The sequence below is a fragment of the Malania oleifera genome, chromosome 5, assembly GCF_029873635.1.
Source record: "Malania oleifera isolate guangnan ecotype guangnan chromosome 5, ASM2987363v1, whole genome shotgun sequence".
NCBI classification, from domain to species: domain Eukaryota; kingdom Viridiplantae; phylum Streptophyta; class Magnoliopsida; order Santalales; family Ximeniaceae; genus Malania; species Malania oleifera.
Window position 1 is genome coordinate 29,981,238 of NC_080421.1, and position 19,561 is coordinate 30,000,798.

Consider the following 19,561-nt stretch of genomic DNA (forward strand, 5'->3'; position numbering starts at 1 on the left):
GTCCCAATTAGCATCCCACCTGTTATACTGCATGCCAAATATGCTTCTAATGATTTCATGCCAAAAACTAGACAAGAAAGAGGAGAATACTGAATGAGGGTGACCTAATATAGATTTATTCCATGCTGTATCCAAGAATATAAGTATTCTTACAACTAACAATAAAAGCCATTAAGAATGTACTCGACACATGGTAAAAATACATTGACATATGTGACAGCAGACAGGCACCACATATTGCGATGACAATCCCAAAATGACACGAGCAAAAGGAAAATAAAAAATGAAATCAATTTGGCATAGAAAAGATCTAATAAGAAAAATGAGTTTACCGCAGATGAACTTTCTCACGAGCATTAACATCCATATCTGCATGATAATAATCAGCTGAAATTCCTCTCTCACGCAATTCCTTTGCAACCTAGATTTCATGAAAGGCAAGCATATTTGATTAAAGAAGAAGAAGAATTTATTTAGAGAAGATTAAAAAGGATCTAACTTGGAGGAAAGTTTTCTTCCTAAAATAAGATTATTAAAAAGAGAAAAAACTAAAGAAATTAATAGAGCAGATAATAACTCTAAACATAAGTCAAAGAAACCCTTTGGGAGCACCAGATGTAGAAGACCATGACATTATTAGGCAAACCACTAACTCCATAACAATCCAAAACAAACAGTTTGCTCCTCAAAAATTCTAGCATGATTATTATTTTTATGTTAGAAAAAATATGTCATAGCGCAGAAAAGACCAAAAGCGAAATACAGGAAAGGAGGGCAAAACATCCTCCATAGATAAGGAAATTTTCTATAAAAGCAGCCACCAATCATGTTGCAAGACACACAAGGAAATACCCTCAAAAGCATGATAATTTATGTGAACATGGGAAAACATACACTACCAACCAAAATCCATGACAAATTCATTAATTTCAGACTTCAAAACCACACAACCCTAATCTATTGATGCAGCATTTGCAGTGCAAATAACATGTCAGATTCGTCAGAATAGAAATCAAAAGATAATCACAATGATATTCTATGTCAACAAAAGATCCTCTCTCACAGGAAACAAAGTGGAGGCCATGTTGTTAAAGTGTGGCTCGTATTGGAGTCGGCAGCCGCACCACCCAGCCACAATCGTTGATGCTGGAGACGGACGGCCACCAAACAGCTGCCTACCATGTTGAATTTGCAGCCACTGTGTTTGATTATCCCCCTCCCATATGTGTATATATATGTGTGTAATTGTGTGTGGAAAGTGTGTGAGTTGTGTGGCTGTAAGTGTGCAGCAGAGAGCTGTGTGTGTGTGCAGCAGAGAGCTGTGTGTGAGGGCTGAGTGCTGTGTGTGTTGTAAAAGGCGTGGCTGTGTTGCGTGAGGCAGTGAATCTTTATAGAGAGAGAGAGAGAGAGAGTGGAGTTGAGGGCAGTAGCCTCCTCCTCCTCCTTGTAATTCTCCCGGTTATAGTAGATTGTGAGTGTTTCCATGGACATAGGTCACAGTGGACCGAACCACATAAATTTGGTCTTGTATTGGTTGCGTATTTTTGCTTGTGCGATTGTTACTCGTAGATCACATCCCAACAAATGGTATCAGAGAGAGGTTGGAGCAAAATCGCCGGATCGGAGCAAAATCCCAAGATTTGAGCCTCTGCCCAATAGCTAGAAACTCGGTTTTGAGACCACCAAAACATTCCTCTCGTTGAGACAAAGCCAATGGCAGTAACCGGAGCTCAAACGGAGCTCAGAAGAGGCCGCACGCGCCCACACACGCCACCAATGGAGAGACGACACTGCCATGCGCCCCGATGCACCCACTGGTGATCAAAAGGTGTCCTCACGCGCGCCCGCGCGCTGGCCTGTGAACGGGGAGGCTGAAGCAAGGAGACAGTTGACGTTGGCGTGACGTCAGCATCCGCATCAGCAGCCATGTCAGCGGGTCCACGAATACGTCAACGTTGAGTCAGCTGCACAGTCAGCTACTATGTCAGCGGGGGGACCTACGCCACGTCAGCAGCTGGGACCCACAGACACATCAGCAGGTGGGCCCCAGTGTCACATCAACAAGTGGACCTCATGGGAGGTGGGCCCCGCGGCGCCACATCAACAGACGGCGTTAGTAACAGCATCAGTGGCCGCTAATGCCGTCAGGAATATTCCGTTAAAGTTAACGGAGAGTTGACCCTCTTTTACCAATTTAACCGAAAGTTTGACTAGGCTTTTCGAAGACAATTCGGGTCGGTTTTTTGAACGGCTTGAACCATTTCTAAGGTTTTCGGCCGTTCCAGAGTCATTGGCGGCGTCCATTTTGTGAGATTCAGAGCACAATGGCAGGTGTTGGCACTTCAAAGTTCGAGGTGAAGAAGTTTGATAGGCAAAACAACTTCAGTTTATGGTAGAGCACGGTGAAGGATATTTTGGTTCATCAAGGCTTGATCAAGTCGTTGATCGGGAAGAAACCAGATGATTTCAAAGATGATGATTGGACCGAATTGGAGATGAAGACTGTCAACACAATCCGATTGTGTCTGGAAAATGAAGACAAATATTCGGTGTTAGACAAAACCTCACCGATGGAGCTCTGGAAGAAATTGGAGCAAAGGTATATGTCGAAGTCCCTTACCAATAAGTTGTTTCTGAAGAAGAAACTTTATCAACTTCAAATGAATGAGGGAAGTAGTTTTTTTGATCACATAAATGATTACAACAAGATTTTGACCCAGTTGTTGAGCCTCGGCGTAAAAATTGATGAAGAGGATAAGGTGCTTCTACTTTTGTCGTCTCTATCAGCTTCATTTGATGGTCTGGTAACTGCATTGCTCATGGGGAAGGATACCTTGAAGTTAGATGATGTGATGGCATCACTTCAAGATTGTGAGACGTTAAGAAAGCCGATTGTGATGTCTCGTGAGCAAGCTTTGGTGGCTAATAGTGAGAGACAAGGAAGAAGCAAAGATCGAAAGCTCGGGTGGTAAACAATGGCGTTCGAAATCAAGAGGACGAGATACGAGCGAGGTCGTATGCTACTAGTGTGATAAAAAGGGGCACTTCAAGAGGGACTGTGAAGATCGAAAACGATACAAAGAAGAAAAGAAGACATGGGATGGTGTCAATGTATCAGAGCATGCCACATGGCATGGTAATGATGAGGTCCTTATAACGGTGAGCAACTTACATCGACAAAATCGAAGAAATGTGCAGTGTCGATACTGCAAGAAGTATGGTCATATGAAGAGGGAGTGCCGGAAATTGATGAGAAAGAACATGAATGCTCGCTTCCGTCCAAATGATGATGGATGAGTTTTGGACTCTGGTAGTTCAATTCATGTCTGTTTTAAGAAAAAAAATTTCCATTCTTTCAAAGAAGTTCGCGGTACGGTATCACTCAGTGATGAGTCTTCATACGATGTCAAAGGAATTGGATCTGTGAAGCTGAAGACGCCTGTTGGAGCGGTTTGTATTTTGGATGACATAAACTTCGTTCCAAGGATGCGAAGAAATTTGATCTCCCTTAGTGGGTTGGATTCTAAGGGTTGCCAAATCTCTGTCACAGGTGGAGCTATGAAGGTGACCCAATGTGACTCAAAGATATTTACTGGGAACGAGTCTCGTGGGCTATATCAGTTGATGGGAACCACATAGGTTGGTGGCTTGACCTCAAATGATGATAGCGGCACGTCGTCAGAAACGAACAGACGAGTTTGATTTGCCGATGAAGAAGGCGGTACTCCTTGCATGGTTCAGACATTTGAACCAAGCTATGAAGATTTTCCTTGATCTAGTTCGTATCAAGGTGGAGCTGTGAACTTGGGAGTTGATACTCGCCAAGGTGGAGATTGTTAGGGTGTGGCTCATATTGGAGTCGGCAGCCGCACCACCCAGCCACAATCGTTGACACTGGAGACGGACGGCCACCAAACAGCTACCTACCATGTTGAATTTGCAGCCACCGTGTTTGACTATCCCCCTCCCACATGTGTATATATATGTGTGTAATTGTGTGTGGAAAGTGTGTGAGTTGCGTGGCTGTGTGTGTGCGGCAAAGAGCTCTGTGTGTGTGCCGCAGAGAGCTGTGTGTGAGGGCTGAGCGCTGTGTGTGTTGTAAGAGGCGTGGCTGTGTTGTGTGAGGCAGTGAATCTTTGTAGAGAGAGAAAGAGAGAGAGTGGAGTTGAGGGCAGTAGCCTCCTCCTCGTCGTAATTCTCCCGGTTATAGTAGATTGTGAGTGCTTCCATGGACGTAGGTCACAGTGAACCAAACCACGTAAATCTGGTCTTGTATTGGTTGCGTATTTTTGCTTGTGCGATTGTTGCTCGTAGATCACTTCCCAACACATGGAAGGTGCCACTAGGTGAATCCTCAACCAACTCTTCCAGATCTCAGTAAAATTCTAAGATGATCATAATTGATCAAAAAATATGAAAAATTCTGCACTGCTTCTTCATTACATGGACCAATATAAATAGAAGTACATGACGGCATTGCATACTAAATGCAGCTAGGAAAATGGCTTTGACTACAGCTGTCTTGACTTCTCTAGATTCAAAGACCTCATAAATACACTTTTGGAACTAGACTCATAAATGAGTTTTGTAAATAAAGTTGGGCTTGGGATGACTAGACCATAATAATGACAGGTAGCCGACAAGGCAAAGGGTGAACTGACTTGTGAATAATTTTAACTGCTACTCGATGGTTCAGCTCGAGTTGCCATTTTAATGATTCACGCATCTTGGCATCACGCAGCATAAGCTCCTGTTTTCTTATCTAGCATATCCCCATGTCAGGCTTTCTTTTCCGCATGACTGGAAATCAAAAGTGCTTATTTAGGAGTGGATGGAGGAATTCAAAATCTCTATTCAATGTTAATTCTTGTGCAAACCATGTAACCTCACAACATTTAGAAAAAATAGAAGTGCTACATATTGCATCTATGTCTTTTTTGCATGCCATGAAATACACCATTTTCATGAAATCATCGAACACCGGAGATACAGAATCAATAAACTCTTCTTGTTTTTGGAAATCCCACAAAAAAAATCCGTACTCTCCTCAACCCGGGTGCAGTAGGCTCCAGTAAAAGTGTAGAAACCAATATTTTGCTGCTGGCCTTCTGGCAAATAGATATTTAACGTCTTTCCACATACTTGAAAACATCTCGACATAAATTAGGCTGCAAATACCTCTATCAACCAAATTAAAAACCTTATCTCGACCAACATCTCCAATGTCATGCAATTCAGCAATTAAAAACTCTTCTAAAGAACCAGTTGGCACAGACAGCTTTTTCCTTTCAATAAATATCCATCTCATAGGACAAATTCGGCAAGCAGCATAAAAACAACTGCAGAGTACTTGCTTTCTCCTATAAAATAAATAAAATAAAATAAGCAAACAAGAACCTCTGGCCTCCCTTTTGACCAGAGCACCTTCGTTCATTGGTCTTAGCAGTATAGTGTTCCCATTAAAACAGAAAGAACAAGTGTTCACATCACCATGATGAACAGTTCTTTTATCATGTTTCCATGGCCAACCAAGTAAGATGTGGCTAGCATCCATTGGTGCCACATCACACCAAGCTGAATCTTTAAATGAATTGCCAATTGAAAAACTTACCAAACATCTTGAAGACACAAGAAGCTCATTTCTTTTACAGAACCAAAGGATGCGATAGGGTCACAGGTGTTTCTTAGTGCTGAATTTAAACTTGTCCACTATTTCTTGCACTACCAGATTCTCCCTGCTGCCACCATCAACTATTAAACTTCAAAGTCCTCCCCCACCAAAGATGTTCTGCATCTGCGAAAAATGTTCTTACGCAACCAAAACTGCACAATTTTTCACTAGAGCACACATGGACCTTCAAACATCCAGCAGCATTTCACAAGCCTCATCACCTTCAATCCCTTATTCTTCCAAGTTGGGTTCATGTCAAGTCTCATAGCAAGTTTTAACTGCATCGTTGCCATCTAGTACTTCTTCCGAGATTTCTGAAAAATAAACTTGTTCGGTAGACTTCCTTTTCAGACATTCAATTTTGGTTGTTCTGAATACCTGTAGCACTTAATGGTTTTTGTGGTGGGTTATAAAGCTGATTTCCATGCTAACAGTATTATCTGGACAAACTGCAGGTGTTGCCTTCATGTTTCTAATTGAGGCCATGTGGACAAACTCCCGCTCGTGGATCACCTAGTTTCTTTGATGTACTCTGTGTCAATGGGGCTCAATCTTTAAAGCAAGCTGTTGGGCATCATTTACTTTGAAAGGTCTGCCAGCTTACTTGATCCTGATTTTCCAACCAAAGATCATTGATGCATCAGCTTTCCTTCAGATGTTCTGCTTCAGAGAGATTACACCTCCGTGTTTGATGAAACTCCTGCGTGTACTCTTTCACACTCTTCCCATGCTGCCTAAGATTTTGCACTTCTTGAACAAATTTTGCTCATAGTCTTGAGGTAAGAATTGTTCCTTGATCTTTTCCTTCATTTTATTCCACTTTCTGACTCCCTTTTCCCTCCAAATTCATGATCATTTTGTTAATGCTTCCACCAAGTATAAGCAACTCTCTTTTCTACAGCAGCCTGCTCGATTCTCCAATCATTTGTAATTCCTTTGTACTCAAAGTAGCTCTCTATGTTGTCCATCCAATCCAGGAATTTTTCAAGTTCCTTGTCACCGTCAGTTCTGCAGTATGGACCTGAACACCATATTCTTTAGACTTTTGAAGAGCTCGCAGTGTCTGATTATCCCCAACCTTTCATTGTGCTAAACATGTCATCTAAGTCCAGGATTACTTCCATTGCTGGAATTATCACTTCCATCCTCTAAAAACTGATTGGATTCATCTTGAGCTTCTCTTACATGTTCATGACCCAGCTCCTTCCATTCCTTGATTATTTGTGTGGAAAACCAACTCCATAAGGTTCCAATTTTGGTCTTGTAGTTCAAGCAACATCTCAACAATAGCATAAGTCGTCATTCTTCCACCCTAGAGTCACAAGCTATGCTTGCTCAAAGTATTATGCTTGCCTGTGGCTGCTTGTCTTGTGTACATGGGATTGGTTACCATCATGTAAATAGTAGTATAGGCTTTATGCTTTGAGTAGAAGTAAGCCTCAGTGTAAAGTGGGAATATGACTCAAACATTTTGATGTTTCTAAGTGTCAGCTAAAATAACATATAAAGCACTTTAGGGAATAAAAATCAATCTAATAACTGTACCTACATCAATCCAGGTGATTGTTCATCAATTTTTTAAAACTCACTAGCACTTGTTAAACATGTTTACCATACTTTCCTCCCTCGCTAAACACACGTTGCTTAGAGAGTGTTGTTAATGAATTATTTGCTTGCTATTTGTTTTCATGAATTTCTTACTGCTTTCGCTTACTATTCATTCGACTACTATTTAACGTGATCTTGTGATAAACTATTGTAATCTTTGGTTTGCTAGTTAAGCAAGAGTGCTTCAGCTAATATCGCACGGCCCTTCACAAGGTGTAAAGTGTTCATCCGTGACAATTGGTATCAAAGCTTGATTAATTGCCACGGGAATTCGGTTGTATTCGTAATGGGATTATGTGAGGATTGGTAAGAGACAATGGCACCAATACCAATAGAATTAAAGCACTAGAGGTGTAGGCTGAGACAGCCAACAATGTGGTTGTGGAGAAGGCCAAACTTGCTGAACGTGTTAACGTATTAAAGGGATCACAGAAGCATCAAAAGGGTTCGATTGTGGAAATGTTAAAGGACCTCCACAGGATGGTAGAAACATCACAGGATCAAATGGTAGATCTAACAGCAAAGATGAACCTGATGGTTCTTGCTATAGGAAACTCCAATACTATGAAGTATAAAGGCACAAAGGTGCCAGAACCTAGAATGTATGAGGGTGACCATAATGCTAAGGAGTTGGGAAACTTTTATTTGACATGGAGCATTACTTTCGCGCAATAAGGACTGACTTGGAATGGGCAAAAGTATCCATGGCAATGATGTACTTGGTTGGTGACACTAAGCTGTGGTGGCATACCAAGTATGATGAAAATTGAACTGAGAACGAATGTTGTATAGTTGATAGATGGGCAAGCTTTAAGAGAGAGCTTAAGGCCCAATTCTTTCCTAAGAATGTTGAGTATAATGCTCTATGAAAACTACAAGATCTTAAGCACACTAGTTTAATCAAGGAGTTCGTGAAACAACTCTCTACTTTCATGTTGGATATCCGGGACATGTTAAAGAAAGACAAGTTGTTCTATTTTCTTGAGGGGTTGAAATCGTAGGCAAGGGTAGAACTTCACTAACAAAGAGTTCAAGACTTGCCTACTACACAAACTGCTGCAGAACGCTTGACTAACTACACTGGAGAGAATTTCACAATGTCTAAAGTGAGTGGCATGGGTACAAACAATTGAAAGTCTTTCAAGAAAAGCAAACCCAAAAGTTGGGGAGCAGACAACAAAGCATCAACTTCAAAAGAAGCTTTGTCATCTCCATTGTTCAACACACCCAATGTCTCCATTGTTCAACACACCCAATGGTGAAGGTAAGATGACATGCTTCTTATGTCGCGACCCTCACAAAGTTGCAAATTTCCCTCACAAGTAATCACTCAATGCCTACAACCTTCCACTGCGTAGAGGGCACTAGAAGATGATGAGGATAAGGACGAAGCCCCAACGATGGGTGCAATGCGGTCACTCAACATGTTGGAGAGGCAAACAAAAGAGATAAAAGTTACCCAAGCTAAAGGTTAATGTTTGTGGATCTACAAATCAATGGGAAGAGCACCCGTGCTATGGTTGATACTGAGGCTACCCATAGTTCTGTCTCACAAACAGAGACGCAAACTCAACTTAAACTTAGAAAAGGACTTAGGACACAACTACTAGGTCAGCCTACTCTAAGAGTAGCCAAGAAAGTGACTATAAATCTAGGACAAAGGGTGTGAAGTGCAAATTTCACAATCGTATTGTTAGATGATTTCCAAGTAATTCTTTGAATGGAATTCTTAACGCAAACTAAGAACATGCCCTCATTTCCTAGTTCCTTTTCTCTAATGGGACCTTGCATAATGCAAGTCATTGCGCAGAAAGGAGATGATGAGGAATTCCTATTTTCCAAGTAGCTCAAGAAATGATTGAGAAGGGAAGAACAGACATATCTTCCCAACTAGTGGTAGATGAAAAAATAGGTCAAGAGAAAGTGCCTACAACCATCAAAGCTATGTTGGATGAGTATGAAGTTGTGATGCCAAATAAACTACCGGATAACTTGCCTCCATGATGAGGTATGGAGCATGAATCAAGTTGTTACTAGGAGAGCTACCTGCTAAAGGGTCATATCGAATGGCATCTCCAAAGTTAGCAAAATTAAGGAAACAACATGATGAGTTAATGAAAGCAAGCTATATACATCTTTCCAAAGCATCATTTGAATCACCGGTGTTGTTTCAAATGAAACACGATGGGAGCATGCGAATGTGTGTGAACTACCACACGCTCAACAAGGTGATTGTGCGCAACAAGTGTCCCATTCCACTAATTGTTGATTTGTTTAATTAGTTAAGTCATGCAAAGTACTTCACCAAACTTGACTTGTGAGCAAGCTACTATTAAGTGAGGATAGCAGATGGGTATGTACCAAAGGCAACTCATGTGACATGATATGGGACATTTGAATTCTTGTGATGCCCTTCAAGTTCACGAATGTGCTAGGGAAATTTTTCACCTTGATTAACCAGGTATTGCATAAGTACCTCGACAAGTTTGTCGTGATATACCTTGATGACATTGTTGTCTACAGTTCCACCATGGAGGAACATAAAGAGCATCTACAAAAGGTGTTCAATAGGCTAAAGGAGAACAACCTATATGTGAAGAAAGATAAGTTCTCTTTTGCTTAGTGGAGCATCAAATTCCTTGGTCATGTGATCAAGCACAGTCATGTCCAAATGGATATGGAGAAGTATTCAGGACTAGAAGATCCCGACAACAATGAAAACATTGCATTCCTTTCTTAGAATTGCCAACTATTATAGAAAGTTTGTGATGCGGAACTCAAGGAAAACCACTCCTTTCACAAAACTACTGAAGAAGGGTCATAGGTGAAACTAGATAGAGAAGTTTTAGGAAACATCAAACAACTTTAACGAAGCCATGATGTTATCATGAAGCCCTTTGAGGTATATGCAGATGGATCAGATCATGCCCTTGGTGGAGTCTTCTTACAAAATGAGCATCCTTTTGCGCACAATAATCATAAGCTTATGAAGCAAAGCAGAAGTACACAGCTCAAAAGGAGGAGATGTAGCAATGATACATTGACTTCATCTGTGGCAGCATTACCTACCTAGGTTGAAATTTGTGCTGAAAACAAACAACTCAGTTGTTAGTCACTTCTTTACACAACTAAAGTTATCACTCAAGCAGACCCATTGGCAAGAATTCTTGCAAAAGTTTGATTTCTTATTTGAGCATAGGGTGAGGTGAATAAACCAAGTCGCAAATAAGCTAAGCAGGAAGGCCGAGCTTGCGACCTTACAGATGGTTACTCACTTGACAGTAAGGTTACCACGATAATATGGGAGCCAAAGATCCAGCTGCCCAAAACCTTATGAAAAGTGCAGAAGAGGGAAAAAAGTGCCAATTATGTTTAGAAGATAGGTTGCTGATGACACATGATAAATGGCTCTTTGTACCTCAAGCTAGATATTTGAGGAAGACACTGCTGAGAGATGCCGTTTGAAGGTCATCCAAAATGGCATCACACTTTGGCACTGCAGAAGTAGAGGTATTATTGGCCACACATGTGTGATAAGGTGGTCAAGTTTACCCAAATTTGCCTCACATGTTACCAAAACAAGCTGGAGTGAAGAAGATTGCAAGACTATTGGAACCTCTTCAAGTAACAACAAGCCTGTGGGAAAGTCTCACTTGACTTCATCACCAGTCTACCTAGACTAGAAGATGCACGGTCTACACTTGTGGCTATAAAACAAGTTTTCAAAGTACAATCATACCCACACCAAAGTAATGTTTGACAGATGAGACAACACAATTGTTTGACAGACGAGACAACATAATTGTTTTCTAAATATATCATGAAATACTGGTTGTTCTCCAAGAAATTATTAGTTACTGAGACTCAAGATTCACTTGCAACATTTGAACGGAACCTTTTAGAACCCTCAATTCACAACTCGACATCTCTTCGAGTTACCACCCGCAAACAAATGAACAAATAGAGAGATTCAACGAGCTACTAGAGGAGTACTTCTGCTGTTTTGTCACCCCCAATCAAAAGAACTAAGTGCAGCTACTTTATTTGGCTCAATTTTGTTTCAATGCCAAAAACAACTCAACAATCAATGAAAATCCTTTTGAACTTGTTATAGGCCAACAACCACTGTTACCCCAAGAAAAGTCCAAAAGAATTCATCTTAACGAAAGAATCGAGATAAAATGCAAAGATCGCCTGAGCTTACTGGGAGAAAGCTTCCAAACAAATGAAGAAGTGAACAAATTAGGCGAGAAGACCATTACACTTTGTGAGTGACTTGATGCTTGTAAGCTCCATATTGAATAGATCAGATCACTGTGAGGTCAAGATAGGAAACTACTTCTCAAATATGAAGGACCAGTCTCCATCTTGGCTTAAGTCGAGAAGGCCTCTTACAAGGTTGATCCTCCAAGGCTCCAACTTGGATGAAAGTGCATCCTATGTTTCACGTCAATTGCCTCAAGCCATTCCATGCCGAAAATGAATATCCAAGAAGTCAGTCAACCAAAGCACCACTAAAGACTACTCAACTTGACAAAAGAGAAATTGAAGTTACCCTTGCAAACAAAGAGTTCACACCATCAAGGAAGAAGCGGCACGAGTTCTTAGTTAAGTAGAAAGGCCTTGGAGATGAAGAAATCAGCTAGATTTGAGTGAAAGATTTGCAACTGTTTATGGACAAAGTTGAAAAGTACCTAGTGTCAAAGTCTACAAGGACAACAACATAAGTGGGGGAGAATGTCACGAGCCAAGCTTGTTCAGGGCATTATGCTTGCTTGTGACCACTTGTCTTGTGTGCATGGGATGGGTTACCATCATGTAAATAGTAGTATAGGTTTTATGCTTTAAGTAGGTGTAAGACTTAGTGTAAAGTGGAAGTATGACTCTTCAGACATTTTGAATTTTCCAAGTGTCAAATCTAAAATAGCGTATAAAACTTTTTAAGGGAGGGTGAGTGTTTATTAGCCTTGTAAAACTCACTATCATTTGTCATACGTGTTCAGTCTGCTTGTCTCCCTCGCTAAAGACGTGTTGCTTACAAAGGTGTTGCTAATGAAATATGTTGCGTCAATGTTTACCGCTTGCTTGCCATTTGCTTTCATGACTTACTTACTACTTCCGCTTTTCATTCAACTAATGTGAATGCGTTTATGTGGTAAACGCAGTATCTTTGGTTGACTAGTTAAGCAAGAGTGCTTTAGCCAGTGCTGCACAGCTCTTCACAAGGTGTGAAGTGTTTGGCAGTGACACATTCCCACCATCTATAACTACCCAAAGAACCTGCTCTGAACCAATTTGATGCAGCACACACTATGCAAATGGCGTGTAGTAGGCATCAGATTAGAGATCTGACATTAGGATAATTGCATTGAGATTCAATAGCACCAACAGATCCTCCCACATGAAAATGCACCAGTTGAGGCAATGGAAAGTGCCACTTGGTGAATCCTCAAACCAGTCTTCCAGATCTCATAAAAATTATGAGCAGACCAGAACTGATAAGAAAAAAAAAAGTGAAAAGGGAAAATTTTGAGCTACTTCATTATCTAGTTAACATTAATACGAGTACATGACAAGATTGCACATTAAATGTGCCTAGAAGAATGACTATTCTTGACTACAGCTGTCTTGACTCCTCTAGACTCAATGATCTCATAAATATACTCTTTGGAACTAGACTCATAAATGAGCTTTGTAATAAAGTTGGGCTAAAGAAATGACATTTTGCCTAAAACATAACAAGGACACCTAGCGAACAATAATTAGTAAATATTTTAGCAACTACAAATACAAAGAAGTGGACTAACTTCTTAAAATCTTCAACTGCAACTTGACTACTTCAGCAATGCATCACCTATATGGAGTTGTCGGCCTTTGGATCTTCATATTTCATCACTGAAAGCCTCATGGATAGCTCTCAACAAGACCAAAATCCCTTACCAGAGCAATTTTCATCATTCTGAGATCTTATTGCGAGTTTGTGCTTATCATCGACTATCCTTCTAACATCTTCATACATAATAGTTATAAAACTTTGTCCGATCTTACTTCAACAGATTAATCACACTTTACCCATCCGCAATAGAAAAGCTACCAGCATCATATCACTTTAAAAAAAAAATTTCACCCAAAGAGCGGAATCAAGTGGATTCATTGACAAATCAACACCCGCCTGCATTTTTTTTTTTTTCACCTATGAGCAAGAACACAGCTGCCCCAACTACATTACAAACTACCAGCAGAATATGAACCCCCCCCCCCCCCACCAACATTCTTAATACCTATTTTTATGAGCATCGTCCTTTATTAACCCTATCATCATTGGTTCATAAAAAAGCTCCTCTGAAATAAGCCTTAATTGAGTTATACTGGCCTAAGTAGAACCCTCCTCCCTATTACATGTTTTGTGCACTTGATGGGCCTTAGAAGAAAATGAGTTAGCCTTATTCACCAATTGCCCCAAATCAAAAGAATAAGATAAAAATATCCAGACAACTCCAATAAATCCCATCTATAGCCCAGAACTGGCCACGTCTTCTTCTCTCATCGCAACTCCACCTAGAAACCCTAGCTGCCAACCATCTTGCTCTATGATGACCTGATCCTTGCAAGAAAACAGCAACAAAAGGACAACAATTGGTACAAGGATCACCATTCTTGGTAGATGATGGACAAACCACTCCCTTCACTTCGTCATTCCCCCCAACTACCTTCTTCACATCTCACCGAACACCAAACCTTCACCAGACTCCTAACTTTCACCAGATCTATGATGGAATTCAAAGCCACAACAAAACCTCTCCATAAAGAACCGTTAACTCCCCTGGGAATGGAAACAAAATGCCCTGTTCCCTTTAAGACTCCATCCTAGCTCCAAAACATTTCCAGTTGTCAATTGCAAACGTCCTGGTTTATTAAATGGTTTAGTGTATGAAATTGATCTCTTTTTTTTTTTTTTGAATAAGAAAAGAAGATGATTTAATTTGAAAAGAAACAATGTTGATAAGGAGAATAAGATGATGCCCTATTCATAAATGAAACAAAGGAAAAGAAAAGGCAATCAAAACAAAATGCTTGCAATCCCTCCAAGTATCTAGAAAACTCACTCCTTTGAAACAATAAAGAAAAAGTCAACTCATCTGAAAAAGCTAGTCTGCTCTAGGATTCAGGTGTTTTCTTGGTTGATTGTTCCTGATAAAATAAACACCAACAATCTGTAGCAGAGTAGGATTCCTACCTTTGAAGGCATTACGTCCACATGTTTTTTTTTCTTTTGGAGTAAACTTTATTGAAAAGGCATCAATGAGATGCCCGCCTGTGGTACAGGTTGTCACACAAATCAAAGATTATATCATAGACATTAACAACAGTCCGACAATGCCAGCTATTGACTGCAGTAAACCAGTGGTATTTGCTGATCTGGATTGCTGAGGTTGAATTTTTAAACACTCGCCTATTTTCTTCTCTTGCACCAGAAAATTGCAAGGGAAATGAGGGACACAGCCCTTTATCTTCTCCTTTGTTGCCTGAATCCAATTCCAAGCCCAGAGTTCCCCTTCCACAGAGTTAGCAATAACCCACCATTGTCCGATCAGAGACAAAGCCATATTCCAGAGATTCCTGGTCCAAGTGCAATAAAGTAGGATGTGCTCTACAGATTCTGGATCAACCAATGCAAAGGGGACATCTGTTGGCGACTAACAGACCCCTTCTTTGCGAATTATCCAGAGTCAAAATCTTACCATGAATTGCCCTCCATGCGAGGAAGGCAACTTTTGTGGGAACAGCTGTCTTCCAAATCAGTGTCCAAGGGAAATTAAAGTTGCTTGACTCTAAAAGGAAAAGCTTCCTGTAGAAGGATCTAACAATGAAAACCCCCTCCAGATGTTTGTTCCTTGTGTTTCGACATCTCAGAATCTGCTTTGCATCTATTTTTGCATTGCCCTAGCTCTTGAGGGATCTGGAATAAGTTACTCGTTATTTTGGGGGAAATTTGGGTTTTTCGCTCAGATTCACTAGAAAAATTACTACTCTATAGGATTTGGGGAAGAGTGGTGATGGTTTGGTATTGTGGACTTTGTAGAATTTATGCAGTTTTATGGGGAATTTGGATGGAAAGGACGGCTCGTATCTTTTCTGGAAAGAGGAATTCTGGTACTTTGCTTTGGTATAGGATTCAGTACTCAGCTTCTCTCTGGTCTATTGCAGCTGCCAGTTTTAAAAGGGTGCCTTTCTAGGATCTTCAATGAGATTGGTAAGGATATTTATTTTGATTGTTTTATAGTCTATTAGGTTTCTTCTTTTTACACAAGGATCATCTTCTTTTGTACATTATATACTCTTTAATGAATATATCTTCTTTTTCCATCCAAAAGAAGAAGAAGTAAACTTTTTCCCCATAAATGCGTATAATTCATTCCAACCAAATTCCCCACAGTACTACAAAACCTGCTGGTCACTAGAATGCAGAGGCATCTTTACTCCTACCAAAATTTATATGCTGCGATAGTGGTAAAATTGACTTCTGACAATTAGTCAGTTATCACTAGGAAAGGATAGGAATACCAGCTTTAAGCCTATAAACCTACTACATTGTTTAGATATTGGGATAGGAATGCTGCGTTACGAAAATGGATTTTATATATGAATTGCCTTCTAACGTTTAGTCATTTATCACTAGGAAAGGATAGGAATGCCAGTTTTAAGCCTTTACGATTTTAGAAAGAGTAGGATATAGATTTACTAAATTCTTTTAGTACCTACTACAATATTTTATTCAATTTTTAATGTCTAAACAAGTTACATTTGATATTTAGTTGATGTATGAGTTGAATTTAAATAAATATAGGATATAATGATGTTCAGTTAATGTCTAAACGAATATGCTGTGTTACAGTTATGATGAATAATTTAACTGAAGATATTACTGTACGTAGAGTAGACTGATTAAATAAGATTGCAGCAACAAAACTCTAACTGGAGTCTGGGAAAGGCCTCGCTCCTGTTCAATCTTCCATAGCTTTTGAAACTAGAACAATTGTTTCTATAGCATACATATAATTCTATTTTTCTTGTCCCTTGCACCATAATATCATGTTAAAATTTCATGAGACATGCATGAACATTCTTATCATTTGAGCAATTCTGGTGATGAGAAATGTTCTCTGTTTTTTTTTTCTTTTTGTTGAGATACAAGTACAAGAAAGGCAAACAGTTCAAGAAACTTTCTTAGGTAGTGGTAATAGGAGCGCCTACCCACTAGGGAAGCAATTGGATGAGGCGCATAGACAAGAATATGTGGACAATGGATCCTCAGGTCCTCATTTGGGGCTCACTGTGGAACAACAAATGCTCAAGGCAATCGGGTCATGGCCAAACCCTTCAGCCCTACTGAGGTACATGATACGGAGCTGGAGGTTTGAAATTAAAGATAACCTGCTGGTGATGAGACTTGAGCATCCAACAGAAAAATAGTCTCAATCCCAACGACATGCAAAAGCCTCCTAGTCTGGCATATAGTGTCGTGTGATTACAATCACATACTTGATGCCAAAAAAAAAAAGCAGTACATACTTTAATCCCCCACAGTGACATTGATCAAAGCATATGAACACCGCATATACCTGTTCACATTCCTTTCTCGAGAAGCAGTAAACAATTCCAGATTCATTGTTTCTATATGAACCTTGTATAAATTCAGCAATTTCATCAACCACAACCTTTCCAACAGATGACTTTTCTAGCACCTAAAATGAAACAGCAATTCAGTTCTAACTCCCCAAACAATCACCAAGCAACAATTTGGAAGGAAATATGAGAAGCAAATAACTGCACCATATAGAAAAGATTTGGTCTGTTCACTGTGCTGCAAAATTTAATGCATTTTGGAATACGCAGCATCTCCACCAGATCAGTTTGGACTTTCTTAGTGGCAGTTGCCTAAACACATAACAAATTCAGATCAATGCAATGATTAATCAGAATTCTATGTCAAAAATCTTCTCCATTTTTTCCCGAAAGGTAAAGGGAAAAAGCGAAGACTTACAGTCAAAGCAACAATAGGAACATTAGGAAACTGAGTCTTTAAGATACCAAGGTTCTTGTAGTCAGGGCGAAAGTCATGGCCCCATTGACTACAGCAATGAGCTTCCTGTAAAATGCCAAAAATATCAAAATACTTGACAAATATGCTATTCTTTTTTCTTCTTTTTTTTTTGGATAAAAGAAAATTTTATTAAAGCAATGAACAAAGTACAAAATAGAGGACAGAAGTCCTCCCTGGGTAAGAAAAGATGCAAAAAAACTATAAGCTACTAAAGGAACCAAGAACAACAATAAAAGGAGAGGGGGGGGGGGCCAATACGCTGTTAAGATTTGATTAAAATGAATGACCTAACTTGAAGATAGGTCTCTCCCTCTATTTATAATACAAATTAAATACATTCTAATGACTTACTAGCTCTCACTAATTAACATGCTAACACATTCAATAATAATAATACTAAAAGACATAAATAACCTCTTAACACTCCCCCTCAAGCTGGAGCATATATGCTATATGCTCCTAGCTTGTTACAAATGAATTTAACATGAGCACCCCCCCAATGCTTTGGTAAACAAATCAGCAAGCTGCATATCCGACTTCACATAAGCGGTCGTCATAAGATTCTGCACAAGTTTCTCCTAAACAAAGTGACAATCAACTTCAATGTGCTTCATCTACTCATAAAAGACCGGGTTGGAGACAATAAGAAGAGCAGCTTGATTGTCACACATCAATTTCATAGGCTAAGAATGCAAAAAACCCAATTCTTCCAACATGTTCTTCAACAAGACAAGTTCACAAGCAGTGTGAGCCATAGATCTATATTTTGATTCAACACTTGACCTTGCCACCACAGTTTGTTTCTTACTCTTCCAAGAAACCAAATTACCACCAACCAAGATACAGTACCCGGTGGTGGATATCCAATTCGAAGGCGATCCAACCCAATCTGCAACTGTTTATCCATGGATATAAGTTTGCCTCTGATTATGATATAGAAGACCTCTCCCAGGTGCACCTTTGAGATATCTCAAGCATAGTAGTTAAAAGCACGCCCTAGGCGCGAGGGGCAGCGAGGCGACCAAGCTAGCGCCTCATCCTTCTTCAGGCGAGGCGACCTTCAAGAGGCGCAAGTAGGCACACCGAAGCGCACTAATTCTTCAGGCGCAGTGAATCGCGCCTTGAAATTTTTTAAGCTATTAAGAAATAAAACCTAGCCAAAACCAGCCCCAGCACTAGCCCTTCGCCTTCAACCCTTCGAAGCAGCACGAAACCAGCAGGAGAAGTTCGTCTTCGACCAATCGATCCTTCGAAGTAGTATGTAACCAGCAGGAGCCCTTTGTCTTTGATCCTTCGAATTTCGAACCAACACGAGGCTTTCATATTCAACCCTTTGAACCAACAAGAGCTCTTCGTCTTCGAGCCTTCAAACAAGCAAGAGCCCTTCGTCATCGAGGTTCAAGCCTTCATGAGTCATTAGGCTGCTTCGATTTTCAAATTAGTAAGTTGTCGTCATCGTCAGGCTTCTTCTTTTTCGATTTTCATGAGTCATCTAGCTTCTTCTTCTTCTCTTCTGCTTTGTTTTCTTCTTCTTCTTCAGTTCTTCTTCTTCCTCTTCAGTTCTTCTTCTGCTCCCTTTTGAGTTCTTCTTCTTCATCTTCTTCTTCTTCAGTTCTTGTTCTGCTTCTGCTTCTTTTTCAGTTCTTCTTCTTCTTCAGTTCTTTTTCTTTTTCAGTTCTTCTTCTGCTTCTTCTTTTTCAGTTCTTCCTCAATTATGCTGCCGCCTGCCGAATGCTTCTTCTTATAATATTAACTTGCAGTAAGCCTCTAAGTTAATATTATATAATTTGTAATTAATTATGTAGTTTAATGCAAGTTTATACTTTATAATTAATATATAACATTTTTTACAGAATTTTGCTGCTGTTTTGTAATTTGTTTGGAAATGCAGGGTACAAACAATACATTTGTCGAAAATTGAAAAGAGTTATGTATTGATCTGAACATTACATGTGAATATATACAACAATCCTAGCATTCCTAAAGAGTAAATTAATAAATCAAATCCCATGATTTATGGGACACCCTAACAGAGTAGGAAACTTGGCTGTATAGGCCTAATTCTAAGGATACAATCTGTTATAAAAAGAATATCCTAAAATAGCTAACTAATTATACACGGTTTTCCCACACTCCCCCTCAAGCTGGTGAATAGGTATTCTCCATTCCCAGCTTGG

The 19,561-nt window shown here is 39.9% G+C and overlaps 1 protein-coding gene across 4 annotated transcripts in view; it reads right to left on the reverse strand.

Moving 5' to 3' along the window:
- Positions 1-19,561, reverse strand: part of LOC131156322 (ATP-dependent DNA helicase Q-like 2) — a 141,036-nt gene that overhangs the window by 86,473 nt on the left and 35,002 nt on the right. For 2 of the 4 annotated variants that reach the window (XM_058109912.1, XM_058109915.1), the window contains exons 5-8: positions 17,325-17,429; positions 17,114-17,218; positions 16,903-17,025; positions 333-421 (exon numbers count right to left, since the gene is read on the reverse strand). In XM_058109912.1, the coding sequence (XP_057965895.1) occupies positions 333-421; positions 16,903-17,025; positions 17,114-17,218; positions 17,325-17,429 (422 nt within the window). The remainder of the gene's footprint in view (positions 1-332; positions 422-16,902; positions 17,026-17,113; positions 17,219-17,324; positions 17,430-19,561) is intronic. The other 2 variants (XM_058109913.1, XM_058109914.1) reach the window with 2 other exon arrangements.